The 17456-nt window shown below is 40.9% G+C and overlaps 1 protein-coding gene across 1 annotated transcript in view; it reads left to right on the forward strand.

Moving 5' to 3' along the window:
- CRMP1 (collapsin response mediator protein 1) overlaps positions 1–17456 on the forward strand; it is a 57240-nt gene that overhangs the window by 36543 nt on the left and 3241 nt on the right. Inside the window, exons 9-12 of the mRNA XM_088131266.1 lie at positions 2516–2672; positions 3306–3447; positions 11940–12110; positions 14445–14624. Coding sequence (XP_087987392.1) covers positions 2516–2672; positions 3306–3447; positions 11940–12110; positions 14445–14624 — 650 coding nt within the window. The remainder of the gene's footprint in view (positions 1–2515; positions 2673–3305; positions 3448–11939; positions 12111–14444; positions 14625–17456) is intronic.

Consider the following 17456-nt stretch of genomic DNA (forward strand, 5'->3'; position numbering starts at 1 on the left):
GGTCTGTTTTCTGTAAGGCTTTATAAACAACATGATTTTTAATAGAGCCTTACCTAAAGGATTGTTGTTGTTGTTGTTGTTGCTATTATTATTAGATTTTTATTTATTCAGCCTTTTTTAAAAAAAATTGATCAACATAGTCACATTTGTGAGATGGGCGGCCATACAAATGAGATGAGATGAGATGAGATGAGATGAGATGAGATGAGATGAGATGAGATGAGATGAGATGAGATGAGATGAGAGATGGGATGAATCACTATCCTCCTCCATCTTATCTTTCTGGCATCACTACTTTTTCCTAAGCACGCCAGTTCTCTCTGACAACCCCGAAAATCCTTTTTTGTCCTTTGTGCGTGCATTTCTTTTAAATTATTTAAATTTTGTATTGATTGTAACTGTTGCTAGCCACCTTAAAAATGGTATCTACACTCTGCGTTTATACAGATTTCTCTCTGTACAAATAAATAAAAATATCCAGCCTTATTTAATATCTCATCGCCTTTAAATTCCTCAGATTGCTGCCATTCTTATGACATCACTAAGAATCAGCCAGTTGAAAGCATGAAACCTAAGTGGGGTTAGAAGTGTGGGCTGACTGCTGGAAGTTGGGAAGCCGCAAGGAATTGTCATCATCTGATCTGAGAGCCCTGATGCTTCTGCCGTGGAGAAGATGGAAGGATTAAGGCTGTAGCATGCCCTGATTCTTTTGACCGTCCTATCCAGATTTTAAGATCCTCAGAAAGAGAACCCAAGAGAGGACTTTCTTGCTGGCCACTTCTAGGCAGCAAACTCCAGTTGAAGCCATTTCACTACCTTTGACCTTTCAGTGACTGACAAATTTATATTTATTTATTTATCTATCTATCTATTTATTTATTTAATCTGCGCTCAGTCGTTACCGACTCTGCAGTGACTGCTTGGACGAGTCCTTGCAGTTTTCAAGGCAATTGTTTCGGAAGTGGTTTGCCAGAGCCTCCTTCCTAGGGAAGAGCCCAGCTGGCGAGCGCAGGAGGCGGGGTTTCCGTTGCTTTGCGCCCTTTTCGGGCGAGCGCGGTTTTGCGCTTACCGGCAACTGCTCCTGACTCCTTTTGCAAGGCGCCGCCAGCATTTTTCCTCCCACCGGAGTGAGAGTACCCATTTATCTACTCACGTGAGTTTTCGAACTGTTGGGTTGACAGGAACTGGGGAGGAAACAGGAGCTCACCCTGTTAACGCGAAGGCTGGACTTGAACCGCTGAAGCGTCGACCATTTCTGGCCAGCAACTTTCAGCGTCATTAAGCCGCTGCGCCACCACGTCACCCATTTATTTATTTACTTATTTATTAATTAAACTTGTCCCCGCCCATCTCCCCCCAATGGGGAACTCTGGGCGGCTCACAACATATTAAAACAATAAATAAATATACAATTAAAATTTATAACAAGACACATTTACAAAAATAAAAGGAAAAGAAATCCAGGAGGCCGATGGTAGCAACACCAGGCCTCTAAGGGGCTAGCCAACCCCACATATGATGACCTCCCTCCCCGGCCCAGGCCAGATGGCAGAGCCAGGTCTTCAAGTCCCTGCGAAAGGCCGGGAGTGAGGGGGCCTGTCTCACCTCCGGGGGCAAGATGTTCCAAAGGGCGGGGGCTACAGCAGAGAAGGCCCGCCTTCTGGACCCCGCTAGTCGGAGTTCTTTTGCCGAGGGGGTCCGGAGCATGCCCTCTCTGTGAGATCGGGTGGGATGGGTTGAAATCGTGGGGGAGAGGCGGTCCCTCAGGTAACCTGGCCCCCAATTTACTTTCATTCTGACAGATTTCTGACATTTAAAGAAACATTGGTTGAGGAGTTTTGCTTTTTTCTTTCTTATTGCTGTGGTATAATTCATTTTTAATTGTGCCTCAGCTGGAATCTCACGAGAGTAAACCGTAGTCAGAAAAGACAATATTTACATTTATTGCTGACTGGAAACCCCTTATAGAGTTTTTGCATGAAACAGAAAAAAAATGAACTTATGATTTGTGGTTTTGATGATTAAAAAAAACAACTAGATAATAGAAACAGAGAGCTTTTCTTTTTACAACCATAGAGTAAGAGATAATTTTGTATTTGCTGCAAAAAAATCAGAAACTTCTATTTCTTTTTATCTTTTCTTTTTGCACTTTTGTCTTTTCTTTTTTCTCTCTTTTCCTTTCTTTCCTTTGTATTGTTTTTGTTAGTTTTTATCTTCTTTTTAAAACTATACACACACACACACACATACTGTGTGTGTGTGTGTGTGTGTATGGAAGTAAACTGTAGTCCAAAGAATAGGTTGTTTCAGCTATAATAGGTAACATTACTACACTTCTGAAAATGGGAATTGAAGAGCAGGGATGCAAGATTCAAATTAAACCATTTTAATAGCCTCTCTTTCCCCCTAGTTTCCTACCCTGGAATCCTATAGCTGTATGTGTGCAGAAGGCTGTTGTGATGTCTTGCTTGGGAAAGACAGGGACATAACCAGGTCTCTCTTTTCTCCTCCCAAGGTGCTCTGGTATTGGGGGAACCAATCACAGCCAGTCTGGGAACTGATGGGACTCATTATTGGAACAAGAATTGGGCTAAGGCTGCAGCGTTTGTGACCTCACCACCTCTGAGTCTGGATCCTACGACACCTGATCATTTGACGTCACTTTTAGCATGGTATGAAAAGGCAGCTGTTAGCAAACTATGGGTATCAAGCATCATGCTGGAGATATTATGGTTAGTCCTCGGGCTACAACAGCAATTGGGACCAGGATTGCTGTTGCTAAGTGATGTGGTCATAAAGGGCAACGTCATGTGACCACATTGCTTGGTGACGGCAATCCCGGTTGACATCATAACCCCAGGACTGCATGGGTAGTTGAGTGGGAAGAGGTGAGAGTCCCGGGCAAGGAGTACGTTCATTCGCTGGCTCCTCATTCTACCGCGATTGCTGGCTCCCCTCTCAGCAGAGCCATCTTCAGTTCACCGTTGCTTCCCCAGAAGTCCTGAACTGATTTAATTGAGCAGAGGAGTTGGACTCAGTGGCTTAAATGGCCCTTCTATATTATTTTATAATTCTATGATTCTATAGCTTTCCTTCAGAAAAAGATCTCTAAGAATATTCTGGGGAGTAAGCTATCACTGAAGTGAAATATAAAAACAGAAACAGTTAAAAATGCAGTAACAATGGTAAAATATACCATTAGGATACAAATGCAACGTCGGTTGTGAGAAATGAAAAGTGAAAGCAGCATCTCCTCCATGGATTCTAAATAATTATTTGCCAATTGTATGTGTATATTCTTTCAGTGGTGACCTGCAGGTGACTGGAAGCGGCCACTGTACTTACAGCACGGCCCAGAAGGCTGTTGGGAAAGAAAATTTCACTCTTATTCCAGAAGGAGTTAATGGAACTGAAGAAAGAATGACGGTCGTCTGGAATAAATGTGTTGTAAGTGAAGGCAGTCACTGACTGAACTCTGTTTCGGAACTGTGAGTCTTCTGCACTGTTCAGATGCCCTGGCTGAGTGGTGAAAAGCAGAAGCGGCTGGGATAATGGGCCAGCATGCAGAGGCTTCTCTTCTGAGTTCCAGATAGACTCTCGTGCCTAGGATCTTATGCCACGGGTCTTACGCCTAGGAAAGATCCCATTGCGACCATGGGGCTCCCTCCCTCCTCAGCATATATAGAAATAACTTCCTGCTGATTAGACACATCTTGACTAGACCAGTAGCTGTGCTGGATGCCTTTATCAGGTACCCTTCCCCAGACAGAGCTCCCACAGGAAAAAAACGATTAAGCGCAAATGAATTCTATCGTGGCCCTGTAATGTTGGAGCACGAGGCTAGGAAAATGGGCTCCCCTTCCTCCTTTGCATGCAGATCACCCAACCTTACAAGAGGTAAACCAAGTCAAACTTTACTTTAAAAAACAAAAAGAGAGAAATATAATTTTTCCATTTTAAGTTTAAGTAGGTATGTGCAAAGCAATCACTGAGGGGGGAAATAAAAGTGTTTCCAAATCACAAGCAGTATCTTAGAAGAACCTCCAGCAGAAAAATATATAGGAAAAGATAAAGCTCTGAGTAGACCCCAAGATGATACTGATCTGATCCTATCTGGAAACAACTATGATGTTGTCCAATTTGTATAAAACATGTGAGGGCTGAGCTTGTAAAGAGATAATGTTCCCCAGGGACCAAAGATTAGCCTTAACAAACCCATAGAGAAAAAAATAAATAAATTTAGTAAAGTTCTTAGCTAATTTGTTTGCTATTGTTCAGTAGAATAGATGATCCTTGGAACAGATGTTTGCTCAGGGCCAATCTGTTCCCTGGAAGATCCTTTTAACTGCAGATTCCAACTTGAATCAGAGGTTGGAGGAGAATCAGCTCTCTCCCCACCCACCTGCACCTCAGCCCACAATGTCTTGTTCATCTCCCTCCTTATAGTGTTCACTATACCTAGTTATATATGCAGTTTCTCTTAGGTTATTTATTTATTTATTTACTTATATGCCACCTTTCAGAGCAAAGTTCTTAAATTCTTTTGCATTAAGGGAGTGCTCATTCTGTGCTTATATTTAAAAGCTGTTGTTGTTATGGTCCTTTGAGTTAAGATTTAACTCGACTCCTGGTGACTACATAAACAGGTCCGTACAGTTTTTTGGGCAGCGTTTCAGAAGAGGTTTGCCACTTCCTGTACCTCCCCACAACTTTCTCCTGGCCCAAGGTCATCCAACTGACTTTCATGCTTGAGGGAGAACTGGAACTCAAGCCTCCTCACTTTATCCACTGCACCAAACTGACTCTGAAAAGCTGTGAGTCTATAAATGTGAATCAATGAGAGGGTATTTCAGGGACCTTGGTTACAAAATCCAAGTGTCCCTTGTATTTTTGTCAATCCGTTTGCTTCCTGTTGAGGCATGTGATCCCCATCCCTCTCCACTTGCTTTGAACAGCAGCTTGCAAGGGCTGAGTTTGGGTGTTCTGGAGATGATTAGATGCACAGCTTGGTCAGTGGAGGAATTTATTCAGGGAAAACACGTACATCCCACTTGGTGAGAATCTGTCCTGACTTTCACCTAGCATTCCAATGAAGAGGTAGCTAGGATCTTGCAATGAATAACGAGGATTCTGAGTTCAGAGAGCAATAAAGCTTTCATGGTTTAACAAGCCAGGCACCTGTGCACACACACTGTCACTCCTACACACCCTTCATGACGAGAGCTGGCCAAGCACCGCTGAGAGAACCGGATAAGGAGCATTTTGCTCTTCTGCGCTGCTGGGCAAAATCTCCCTGTGCACAATGTGAATTTCTTGGTTTGTTCATTTCTGTGGCTGGTTTCCTCATTCATAAGGTCTCTACTTTTTCTCCCCATTCCTCCTTGGAATGCATATGTGATGCCCTCACTTCCAGATAATGATTATTGTCTTTGTATGATGCTGCTGGCTTTTTACTCCTCTTATTGCAAGCTGCTGGCTCTAGGCTTCTAGAGATGTTTATTTTCTTTATTACACCATCAGTTTTTTTAAGGGTCAAAGCAGGCGCTACAGCCTCAAAGGGAGAGAAATCTGGTGCCATAAATCTCTTCTTGCCCTACCTGGGAGCTTCTAAGGTCCAGCCTCTGTGGCGACCAAAAGAAAGATCCACTATGGACCAGCTCTTCTGTTTCCCAAACTTTTACAAGGTGAAGTTGTATGGCTTGGCTTTGTGTTTGGATATTGATACCCTTCCAGTCTTCTAAGTGTGTGGTCTTCTCCGGGACCTTTGGAATGCCTGCTGAGTAGACCTGCTAGCTGCTATTGGCAGTTTCCGTGCCTCATCTATACTGACAAAAATACATTCAAACACACACACCCTGAAAAAGAGAGAAGAATTGGTTGGCAATTTCTCCTCCTCCTCCTCCTGGTGGTCTGCTGTGAAAACAGCACAGCGCCAACCTCTGAAAGGTCCCAAAGACTATCTGGGGGAGGAGACTGACCTTTGCAAATGGCACAAGAGAGATACCACTCAAGAGACTGGCACAAAAGGAGGAAAGGTTGCAGAAGAACCTTGTTGGATTCCCAGCACTTTCCCATCACAGATTAAAGTCTGTCTCCTCCTATTTGGCACCCACTTAAATTTGTCCATCTTATGCTATTTATAGTGCATTCACTTGTTCATCACTTTTTTGTTGAACAAACGATTCTGGTTTTGTGTTTTACTTATGCAGACTTACTGTTTTGTAGTGAGAGTAGGGATCAGTTAGTGTCCTAAGATGGTTATCTCATAGTTGAACCAGAAATCAGACTGCAACAAAAGATAAACTGCCTCAAAAAAGAAAAGTAAATGGCATCCCAAATCGCAGATGTTTTGGGGATTTTTATATTATTATTTGTACAATTTATAGTCGGGTTTTTCATTATTAAAAACAATCCCAAAGTGCGGTAAAATTCATTTAAAAAAACAAGAACAGAATCTAACTTTAAAAATTCTTAAGTAGAAAGAATGATGGGGATGATGATACTTTTTGTGCATGTGTATGTGCCTGTGAGTCATTTTTGATACCTTTACCACCTTCTTCTTAGGGCCAAGAGGGAGAGACTGGCCCAAGGTCACCTAGCTGGCTTCGTGCCTAAGGCAGGACTAGAACTCATGGTCTCCCAGTTTCTAGCCTGGTGCCTTAACTACAACAGACTGGCTCTCAATGGAGTACTAGACTAGGTTATGGACAGATGGATATGGGAGAAAGCATTAGGTATCCAGAACTTAAACTCTATATTCTGATAGCTGAGGTAGAGTACTCTGAGTGTTCCATTATTGCTTTGCTTGGAGGGAAACTGGCAGCCAACACAGTGTATTCAGAAGGATAGTAAGTTTATGCTTGGCTGCCCCATCCAGCATCCAAATGCTCTTTTTATCCTGTATTTATATTATGTTTATTTACAAGTGTATGGTAATTAAATTCACTACTATTGCCACTACTACTCCTACCACCTAGTCACAGCATTTTGCAAAAGTTGTGGCTTCCAGGCCAGTAGTGCTTTGCTTCTAGTAGTGATGATGGTTAGAAACATTGAGAAACTTGATTATAATCTCTCTTAGTTTCTGCATCCTTGTGGGGCTAGGATTACCAGCTCTGTGGGCTTCTTCAACACTCCTGGCAAGCAGCTGCAGCTCTGGGAACAATTCATGACACCTTGCCACAACATAAGGACTCCTATCAGCATTTTCTGCTTCTTCTCTAACCCTGCTAACTTCAAGGATGTGTCTTGTCAGCCCTTCAAGGGTTAGGGTAAGATTAGGATTAAGCACAGGTCTCTTGAGTTGGGGGGGGCTGTGTCTTATGAGGAATAGGAGAACGGTATCTGCAGGATGCGCCCCCCCAAGTCCTGCTGTGCTGCCTCAACATGGTGGGAGGGAGGGTGTTCCTGAGAGAGGTGAGTAAAGAATCTGGGAGTATAGACCAACAGTATATACTTCCAGCAGGGTCACCCAAGGATATGAAGGTCATCCCAACTGCCCAGCTAAAGGAAGGAGACACCTATATTGGACAGCAGCAATATAGGAAGATGCTGGCAGAGAATGAGGATATTAGTGACAACCGCAAAGTCATCATCTCATATAGCACAGGAGAAGGCAATGGTAAACCAAGTGGATAGACGAGATAAAGTTATTGAAGATATAGTATTGGATGAAGGGCTCCCAAGCTTGGATGGCACTCAGCATGCTACTGAGGAAGAACTGAGGATTTTTCAGAGGGTTATGTTGTTTATGTTTAAATTAAAGCTTTTGGGACATCTAGCTGTTGATGTTGCCATGCAGGAAAAGAAAATCCGAAGCTGCAAAGACAAATTACAGTAGGAACATTAAACGTAAGAAGCATGAACATGCAAAAGCTCAACACAGTGAAAGATGAAATACAGTAAATCAACTACACATTGACACCTTAAGCATCAGCTAATTGAAATGGACTGGAAGTGGATACTTTCAGTCAGAATGTTGTACTGTTTATCTACTCAGGGTATAAAAATCAAAAAGGGAAAAGCATTGCTTTCATAGGAAGGATATAGCAAGAACCACAGTGGGCCTAACGCAATTAATGACCAAATAATATCAATTAGACTTTGTGGACAACCCTTTAATATGACAATTATCCAAGTTTATTCTCCATCCATTGATGCAGAAGAAGATGCAGTTGATGAGTTTTATGGTCAAATTCAATTTGAAATTGACAGAACATACAAGCAAGATTGCTACTTCAGACTGGAGACTGGAATGCCAAAGCTGGAAATACTAAGGAGGAAAACCTGGTTGGACTGTATGGCCTAGGAAACTAAAATGAAGCAAGAGAACAACTTAAGCATTTTTCCGAATTCAATGGTTTTTTTCATTGCTCTCACGTATTCAGCCAGCCAAAACATGGACATTAGCAGATGTACTACCCAGAAATCAAACTGACTATAATTATTGGTACAAGGAAGTGGAATAGTTTGATTATAATAGCAAAGAAGTAGCCAAGGGCTGATTGTGGAAGAGGCTATAAGAGAGAACTACTCATGTGCAAATTCCAAGTTAAGTTAAAGCAAAAGAAGAAAGCCAACCAGTTTCAACAATCTGATCTTGACGTATACCCACCATTTTCAAGGAAAACATCAGGACTTGCTTTGAAGTCTTGAACCTCAATAATAGGAACCAGAGGAAGTATGGAATGAAATCAAGCAAGTTGTTAAGGATGAATATGAAAAGAGATTGCCAAAGTCCAGGAAACAGAAGAAATCAAGGTAGATGTCAGAACAAACAGTGGAAATTGCCAAAAAGGGAAGCCAAAGCCAAGAAAGACAAAAGATCTCAAGAAGAAACTTAACAAAGAATTTCAGAGAGCTGTTACAAGAGACAAAAAGCAGTATTACAACATCTACAAAGACATTAAAGATGGAAACAGACATGAAAAAACAAGGAAAGTCTTCCAAAAGATCTCTGAACCTTAAACTGGTGTACTAAAGGACGCCAGTGGACTAACTGATTACAAGAAGATCAAACAAAGATGGAAGGAGTGTACTGGAATTCTGTATAGTAGAGAGATCAACATCCAAGACACCTTAGAAGGTATCCCTTCCTTATGAGACCCTATAGTACTAGAAGATAAAGTTAGATCAGCACTCCAGTCCTTACCAAGTTGGAATGCTACAGGAATTGATGCAGTATCTACAGAAATATGGCAAGCAACAGAAAAACATTCTGTAACAGTTCTAACCAAACTATATAGCAAATCTGGAAAATGACACAGTGGTTAACTGATTGGAAGAGTTAATCTGGGGGAGATGGGCAGCATATAAACTAGACAAACAAACAAACAAATACATAAATAAGAGGTCAGTCCACATCCCATAGCAAAGAAAGGAGATTTAACAGAATGTGCATATTACCGTAAACTATCTTTAATTTCCCACACTAGCAAAATAATGTTTAGGATCATCCAACACAGATTAGAGCTGTATATGGAAAAAAAGATGCCAGATGTTCAAGCTGGTTTTAGAAAAGCCTGAAGAACAAGAGATATTGTTGATACATGTTGTATAATTGAGGAAGCCAACAAATACTAACAATAATTCAGTATATGCTTTATTGATTATAGAAGGGCATTTGTGTTGATGTCAAGGTATGGAATGTGGTTAGAAAAATGGGAATCCCAGAATATCTCATTGTCCTCATGCAAAATTTATACACAGATTAGGAAGCCACAGAACGGACAGAACATGGTGAAACAGACTGGCTCCAGGTTGCCAAAGGAGTGAGACAAGGCTATATAATCTCCTCTTATTTATTCAATCTATATGCTTAATAGATATTGAGGGAAGCTAGATTGGAAGAAGATAAGCAAACTTTTAAAACAGAAACATCAATAACCTGTGCTATCCTGGTGAAACTACTCTGATAGCTGAAAATTCAAATTATCTGCAAGCTTTAGTAATGAAAGTCAAGGAACACAGTGAAAAAGTGGGATTAAATTAAATATAAAAAAGACCAAACTCATGACAACAGGTACAGCAACGATTGACAACAAAGATATTGAAGTGGTAGATAGCTTCTGATTTTTGGGCTTGACTATCAGCAGTAAAGGAACAAGCAGTCAATAAGTACGCTGCAGACTAGCACTTGGTACAGTAGCAATGAAGGCCTTGGAAAAGATATTCAGACTGCTGTGATGTGTCTGTACCTATAAAGATTGTAGAATTGTTCAGTCAATGTTTTTTCTGTGATACTCAATGGAAGCGAAAGTTGGACTTTGAAGACGCAGAATAGAAAGAGTATTGATGCTTTGAACTTTCATGTTGTAGAAACATGTACTCCTGGGAACACCATGGACAGTCATGATCATTGAACAATCGAGGCAGATAACCAGGTGCAAATTACCAGATTTTGTACATTTAATGCAAATACGTAGCTCATTTGAGAAGTCCATAATGCTGAGAAAGTAGATGGAAGAAAAGGGCAACCAGCAGCAAGGTTGGATGGACTCAGATACAGTGGCAATGAGTGCACCATCGGAAGACCCAAAGGACCAGGTTGAGGACAGATCATCATGGAGATAATATACGTGATCATTGTAGAAAGTAAAGAGGATGACTTTGATGGAGAGAGGAGAGATCTACTACCAAAGCAGCAGAAAGGGTAACATTGCTTAAGTCCAAACAATGGGAGAGAATTGCAAAAACGTCTCAGACAGACATGATTATAAAAGGAGGCGGAGGGGAAGAATTTGCAAGAGTATGTTACTCTAAATAAAGGTAGTTTTTAGTCTTCCATGGAGTCTACTTCTTGGTCTAGTCTGCCTTGGAGGGTTGACAGTCACTAAGAGTTGACACTGGCTTGATGGCACATAATTAGGCAATCAATCAATCAATCTGTTGGAAATAATCCTGATGATTGATTACCATAAACATGTTCCCCTGAAGGTCAAGGGATTAGGAGAGACAGTTAAGAGATGCAGAATGTTATAAGATGGTTTGCTGCAGGACAGACAAAAGAGAAGGTACAAGTTAATATGATAAAGAAGGAATGCTTTGTAACAGGAACAAATGAAGGCAAGAGGGGTTCCATTTTTATTTAAAGCTAATTAAGATGAAAAATATGGAAGGATATTTATGAAAGTGAAATTGCCCAATATGCTGTTTACATTTGGTTCAATATATTCTCCAAGTCAGGGTCAAGCACAATTTCCACAGTAAGTAATGAAACAGTTACTTAAATTAAGTATGGAAAAATCTCATATTTCGAGGGAATCTAAATGTTCATACAGGAACTATGCAAGGAAAAGCAGGTATTTTAAAATGAAGGAAAAGTATTTACTATATAAACTCCTACAGGATATTAGGCAAGTTAAAGGTTTAATTGACACATAGGAGAGAATGAATCCCCACTCAAATGGCTTTACATTTTGTTCCAATAAGACTATATGTGGGTATTTAAATCTTTACTGATGCAAATTAAGCCATCAACAATCACCCTTTTATGTATCACAGATCTCTCTCTCTCTCACACACATTAGAGCTAAAGTGAAGTCTCCCCTCCCTACTTACTTTATCCATCTAACAGTGCAAAAGAATGTGGCATTCAGAAATACTAAGCTTTGTCTTACAGTCAAATTAATATATGTAATTACTTTTTCCCAAAACATAATAACTTTAGGACATTGCAAGAACAAATGTTTTAATGGAGTGTTATTCTAATTGTATCTCCAACAATATCATTCCTTTTCTATACAAATGCAGTGGGGTCCATTAAGTCCAAAATAATTAAGTTTCATTGAATAAGATGTAATCTAAGATCCACTGTGGAATCATAAAAGTTTTCAAATGTGATGGTCTAGTATTTTTGCCTTATTAGTTACAAAGTCTAAGGTATAGAAAAATACATCAATGCATGTTACTACAGCTCTCTCTTTAACTTCTAATTTTAGTCTACAGGTAAAATGGATGAAAACCAATTTGTTGCCATTACTAGCACTAATGCTGCCAAAATCTTCAATCTGTATCCACGAAAGGGCAGGATTGAGGTTGGTTCTGATGCTGATCTTGTGATCTGGGATCCTGAGAAGGAGAAGACAATCACAGCAAAAAGTCATAAATCGGTGAGAGGAGAATGCGCCAGTTAATGATAATGTAAAATCTGATACTTTCAAAAACTTCAACTTTTAAAATTTAGATTCATAACATATTATTGATGAAATCTTATTTTTTTTCAGTAAGATTTTCAATTTTTGTGTGGAAATGGAATATCAAGAAAGGTTTATTTAATTTACAAAATATTGTTTTGTTTCTTCCAGTCAGAGATCTGTGATTGTGTTTAAACATACTCGTTACATGATTAGGAGGGAGTGAAACAAATTTACCCACAAAATTAAGTATCAAATCTATCTTTTTTTCTGTGCTGTGAAGAATCTGAAACATTAAAGTCTTTATTGAACCTGAACTGGAATAAACATGTAAAAAACAAGTGAGACTTTAATGCTTTCAAGAATATAAGAGTGAAATTTCATGAAGCAAGTTGATTAAAAATCCACTGAAAAAGTGAGGTGGAAAAATGTGATTAAATCATGTCAGAACCAGTTAGAGCCTAGGATGGAAGAAGACTGTACAAGGGATTCTCCCAAGGCTGGCTGGACAGAAATAAAAAAAGCAAATAATTATTGCTTTTTTAAATACACAGTATCTAGCTGTTAAAACCAAGCTCTTGCCATTTTTAGTAGCAGTGGTAACATTTTATTGTATTTTAGACATTGCCTGTCTGCCATTCTTGGTGAGATAAACAGATGGAAAATAGATAGACAAGAGATAATTTTTGGTAGGTTAAAATAATCAGTCAAAATGAAATCGGGTAGAATTACTTAATGATGGAAGGTAAGCACTCATAGAGAATACAGACACGTGACCGAATAAAGATAAATGTAAATCAAGCCAGCACCTAGAAGGATTTAATGGAAACAAAAACTGAATGGAAAGCCTGTTCCCAATGCTGTTGGTGGAAGTGGAAGGGCAGAGACGGAAGAAGCAGAGTGTAAGGACCGCGGTACTCAGTTCCCAATTAAAGCAGCTCTTGTTGAAACCAATGCAGGTTCAAAGGAAAGTTCATTTATTGGTAAGTAGTGAACAGCTCTAGAAACATAGCTAGAACTGAGTCCTGCACGCCAAAACTTACTTTTACCTCACTCCCATTTCACCCCCCCTTCTGTCTTTGAATTTCTCTTGTGCATGTCGAAGATGTTCCCAGGTTCCCACATTGGTACAACCTTGGGCATTCCTGAGAGCCAGATAATAAGAGCAGGTGGCAGTCGTGGCTAGGAGGGCCTTTGCACGACTTCATGTTGTGTGACAGTTACACCCCTTCCTGGATCAGGAGGACCTCCGCACGGTCACTCATGCCCTGGTCACCTCCGGGTTGGACTACTGTAATGCGCTCTACATGGGGCTACCCTTGAAGAGTATCTGGAAGCTACAGCCGATGCAGAATGCGGCGGCACGGGTAGTTCTCAATGCCCCTAGGAGGGCACGTATAACACCGCTGTTGCGTGAGCTGCATTGGTTACCAGTTTGTTTCCGGGTCCAATTCAAGGTGTTGGTCATCACCTTTAAAGCCCTTCATGGCACAGGACCAGGTTATCTGAGGAACCGCCTCACCCTGGTCATTTCAGCCCGCCCCACTCGGTCCAGCAGAAGGGGCAGGTTGCAGACCCCACCAGTCAAGGAATTTCGATTGGTGGGGTCTAGGCAGAGAGCTTTTTCTGCTGCAGCTCCCGCCCTATGGAACATCCTACCTCCTGAGATCCGGTGTGCCCCCTCCCTCTTGGCCTTCAGGAAAGGGATCAAATTCTGGCTCTGCCAGAAGGCCTGGGGGCCGGAGGGGGGCCGGCACCTGTGGAGATGGCTGGTGGGGTGATGGGTTTGTCCCCCCCCCGCATCTTGCAGGTTTTTAGGGCTAAAAATTATAGGAGGTTTTAGGGCATTTTTAATATATGTTTTTTAATTATTTATAGATTTTATCCATGGTTGGAGGGACTTGTGTTTTTTCTTTTTTATTATTGTGAGCCGCCCAGAGTCACCTGTTGGGGGAGATGGGCGGCATACAAGTTTGATAATAAATAAATAGATAAATAAATAGATAAATACATAAATAAATAAATAAATAAAATAATGGCCCATCTGTGCCTAACGGTTAACATTCCAACCTTCTCTCCCTTCCTCCCTCTCTACTGTAATCGCAGAAACGAAGCAAGCGAACTAGCAGGGCAAGTGATTGATTGTGAGGATTCTGAATTCAGGGACTTCTGTATTTGAATTGGAATCAAAACATTTGGTGATTCGACCCAGTGATTATTAAAACTGAACACAGGCATAATTTCTGAAATTGAATTAATGTAGTACAAAGCATGTCTATGCATTAAGAATATATTATTTTTGTTGTTTAGGCTGTTGAATATAATATTTTTGAAGGCATGGAATGCCGTGGGGCTCCCCACATAGTTATTAGCCAAGGGAAGATTGTGTTCGAGGATGGAAATCTTTCTGTGAGAAAAGGAGCGGGCTGTTTCATCCCTCGAAACCCTTTCCCTGAATATCTTTATCAACGGATCAAAACTAGGAATAAGGTAAGTATATTTACTTTGTTGTAGTTAATCTTTTAATATTACACTTTAGTACCTGGCTTGCTTTTATTAACAACCATTTTGTGAAGTATAAACTGAAAAAAATGTAAGACAATTCATATGAATTAATCATTGCTAAAGTGGACGAATAAAAATATCACAAAATGTGAATGTTGGTACTGGTTTCCTAGCACTACACAGATGGGGCTCCCTTGAAATTCCTGATGAATATGCAGCTGTTCAGGGTGTTTCTTGCTACTGTGGCTGATACAGTGATTTTTTAAAAAGTGCTCTTCTGACCAAAAAAAAAAATCTCTTGACTTGGCTTAACAGGGTACAGGGAGTCCTCATCAGGCAAAGTGGTCACTAAGTGAAACAGTGACTGTGGTTACAATCTTACTTCAGTTTTCCTTAGCTTTACAGACCTGCAAAGGTCATAAATGTGAGGACTGGTTGCAAAATTACTTTTTTATCACCGTTGTAAGTGCGAACAGTCACTAACTGAGTCAGTCACTAAATGAAGACTACCTGTAGTTGGAACAATAAAACTGCAGTAGGAGAAGTGGAAGAGGAAGTCCCCCAGTGCCATCCCTATCTTTAAATCACTCTCCCTGAAAATTAAGAAAAAGGGCCCCACCAATTCCAGTGTTCTCAGCATGAAGCCTCCTCAGCCTGATACAGTCTAATATCTCCTCCACCTTGAAGTGGCTTTTAGGTAAAATAATAGCATTAAGGGGACAACGTTGGATTTTTCAGGAGTGCAGGACTGGAAAAAGGAGTTTTGCAGCTGTCCAGGTATAGTTCTCTATATGCTTGCCCAGATTTGTATTGTTTACAATCACCTTCAAGAACTTTTGGCTACCTTCTGCTGGTGAGAACTGCTGGCTGGACTGTCTGCCATATTGTTACAGTCTCGAGTCAACCCTGGTCCTGGTGCTGGCTTTGGTGAATTAGGAATGTTTTTTTTCATCAGCGTCTGGCTCTGGTTACCCTGGGTTAATGGGGGAATAGAGTGGAAGGTGTGGAGGATGATAAAACATGGGGCTTTCCACTTACTGGAGCCATGTAAACTCAATTACTGCTGAGTGCTGGAGAGGAGGAGCAGTTCTGGGATTGTGAGGTAGGCTAAGGGAGTGGGAATGGTTTCAATGTTGAGCATATGTTAGATGGGGCCTATGACCCGGGAGGGCGTGGGTGGGGTTGAGGAAGCTGCATTAGGTTGGGGGAGTCAGGGCAGGGAATAACATCAGGGTTATGGTGGGAATCTAGGTATGGGCTACTCCTGGGGCAGGCAAAATAAGTATTTGAGACGGGTTTTATCTGTTAGTCCCTGGTACTTGGTCATAAGATTCTCAGTGGTCCTGATCTTCAGCTTTTGCTCCTAAATGTAACAACGTTGTCCTCACGGATTATTTGTTTGTGGATGAGGTAGCTGTAGAAGGTAGAGATATTGGCCTTGAGGGAGAGGAGGAAGAGCTGCTGCCAAGGCAATGCTCAGATAAAAAAAGCCTGAGTCCAAGGCAGAACTGTAACATAGACAAACATCTCAGACAAGCCCCTCCCTAGTTCTCCCAAAGAAAGGGAGGGAGGGGAAAGCTGCATTCAGACTTGCAAGATTCTGTTAATATAACTTTACAATAAAAGTAATATTGGTCTACATGACTTTGGTTTCTAATCTGTTTGACCTTGAAGGGCTGACAGTAGCTCACCTGGCATGTGTAACCGAGACTTGGGAGGGTCCAGTGGGGGGAGTTCCCTCTCGGAGATATGTCCACCTGGGTTTCAAGTGTGGCATCAGCTGCAACCCCAGTTGTTCTCCAGGAAGCCCTAATGGCTTTCAGAGGAAGTGCCCTGCGGATGCAATGCCCAGATGCAGTGCCCTGTGGTTGCGAAATTGCAGTCTTGGGAGCGGATGGGTTTACTGCTGTTATATTGGAGTCCCTGCTGGATGATGATATCCCTTCCTCAGTTGCTGGACTATGTTGCAGAGCTGGCAGTGGAGCCTTTGAGACTGTTTTGGGAGATTGCAACTTGTCCTGTTGTGGGATTGAGTCCGATGTAGTTTGAGAGTTCATGGCCACCATGGCATCTATGGACCTGTCCAGATCATCAAGGACTTGACTCAGATAAAGGTCATACACATTACTATCAGTGCTATGTCATGATCAAATCACTCTCAGTTCGACTGAGGTCCTAGTTTCCAGGTATACGGTGGGGCAAAAAAGTATTGCCAGCCACCAATTGTGCAAGTTCTCCGACTTAAAAAGATGAGAGAGGCCTGTAATTTCCATCATAGGTATACCTCAACTGTGAGAGACAAATTGGGGGAAAAAATCCAGAAAATCACATTGTCTGATTTTTAAAATTTATTTATATTTCAATTTTTTTACTATAGAAGAATTTAAATCTGTTTGGGAACAATGTGTTCAGGACTTATTTTTAAAATTGGATCTAATGGAGGTTATAGAAGAAGAAAAGATTTTTTTGGATAAAACAGAAGCTGAGGATGATTTGAATAGGAACTTAAAATGGACTTTAAAGAACTACCAGACTATAAAAGAGATATGGAAGATATGGAAAAAGATGTTGTGGATTTGAAAATGGAATTAAAAATGTTTGACTACAAGAGTGACATGGAGAAAGAAGTTGTAATGGATATACAAATTATGCTGGCTGATGTTTTTTTACAATTGAAGGGATATCCTGATTATAAATCAGAAGAGTGACTTGGAGAGCTATCTTATTTTGGATCCATAGAAGGGAAGCACTAAATCTCTGAAGTTGCTATTGAAAACAGGGAGAAAATGATAAGAAATCACTATGTGGAACTTTATT

The sequence above is a fragment of the Python bivittatus genome, unplaced genomic scaffold, assembly GCF_059951505.1.
Source record: "Python bivittatus isolate LINGU-HERP-01145 unplaced genomic scaffold, Pbiv_v1 ctg000970_np1212, whole genome shotgun sequence".
Taxonomy (NCBI): Eukaryota; Metazoa; Chordata; class Lepidosauria; order Squamata; family Pythonidae; genus Python; species Python bivittatus.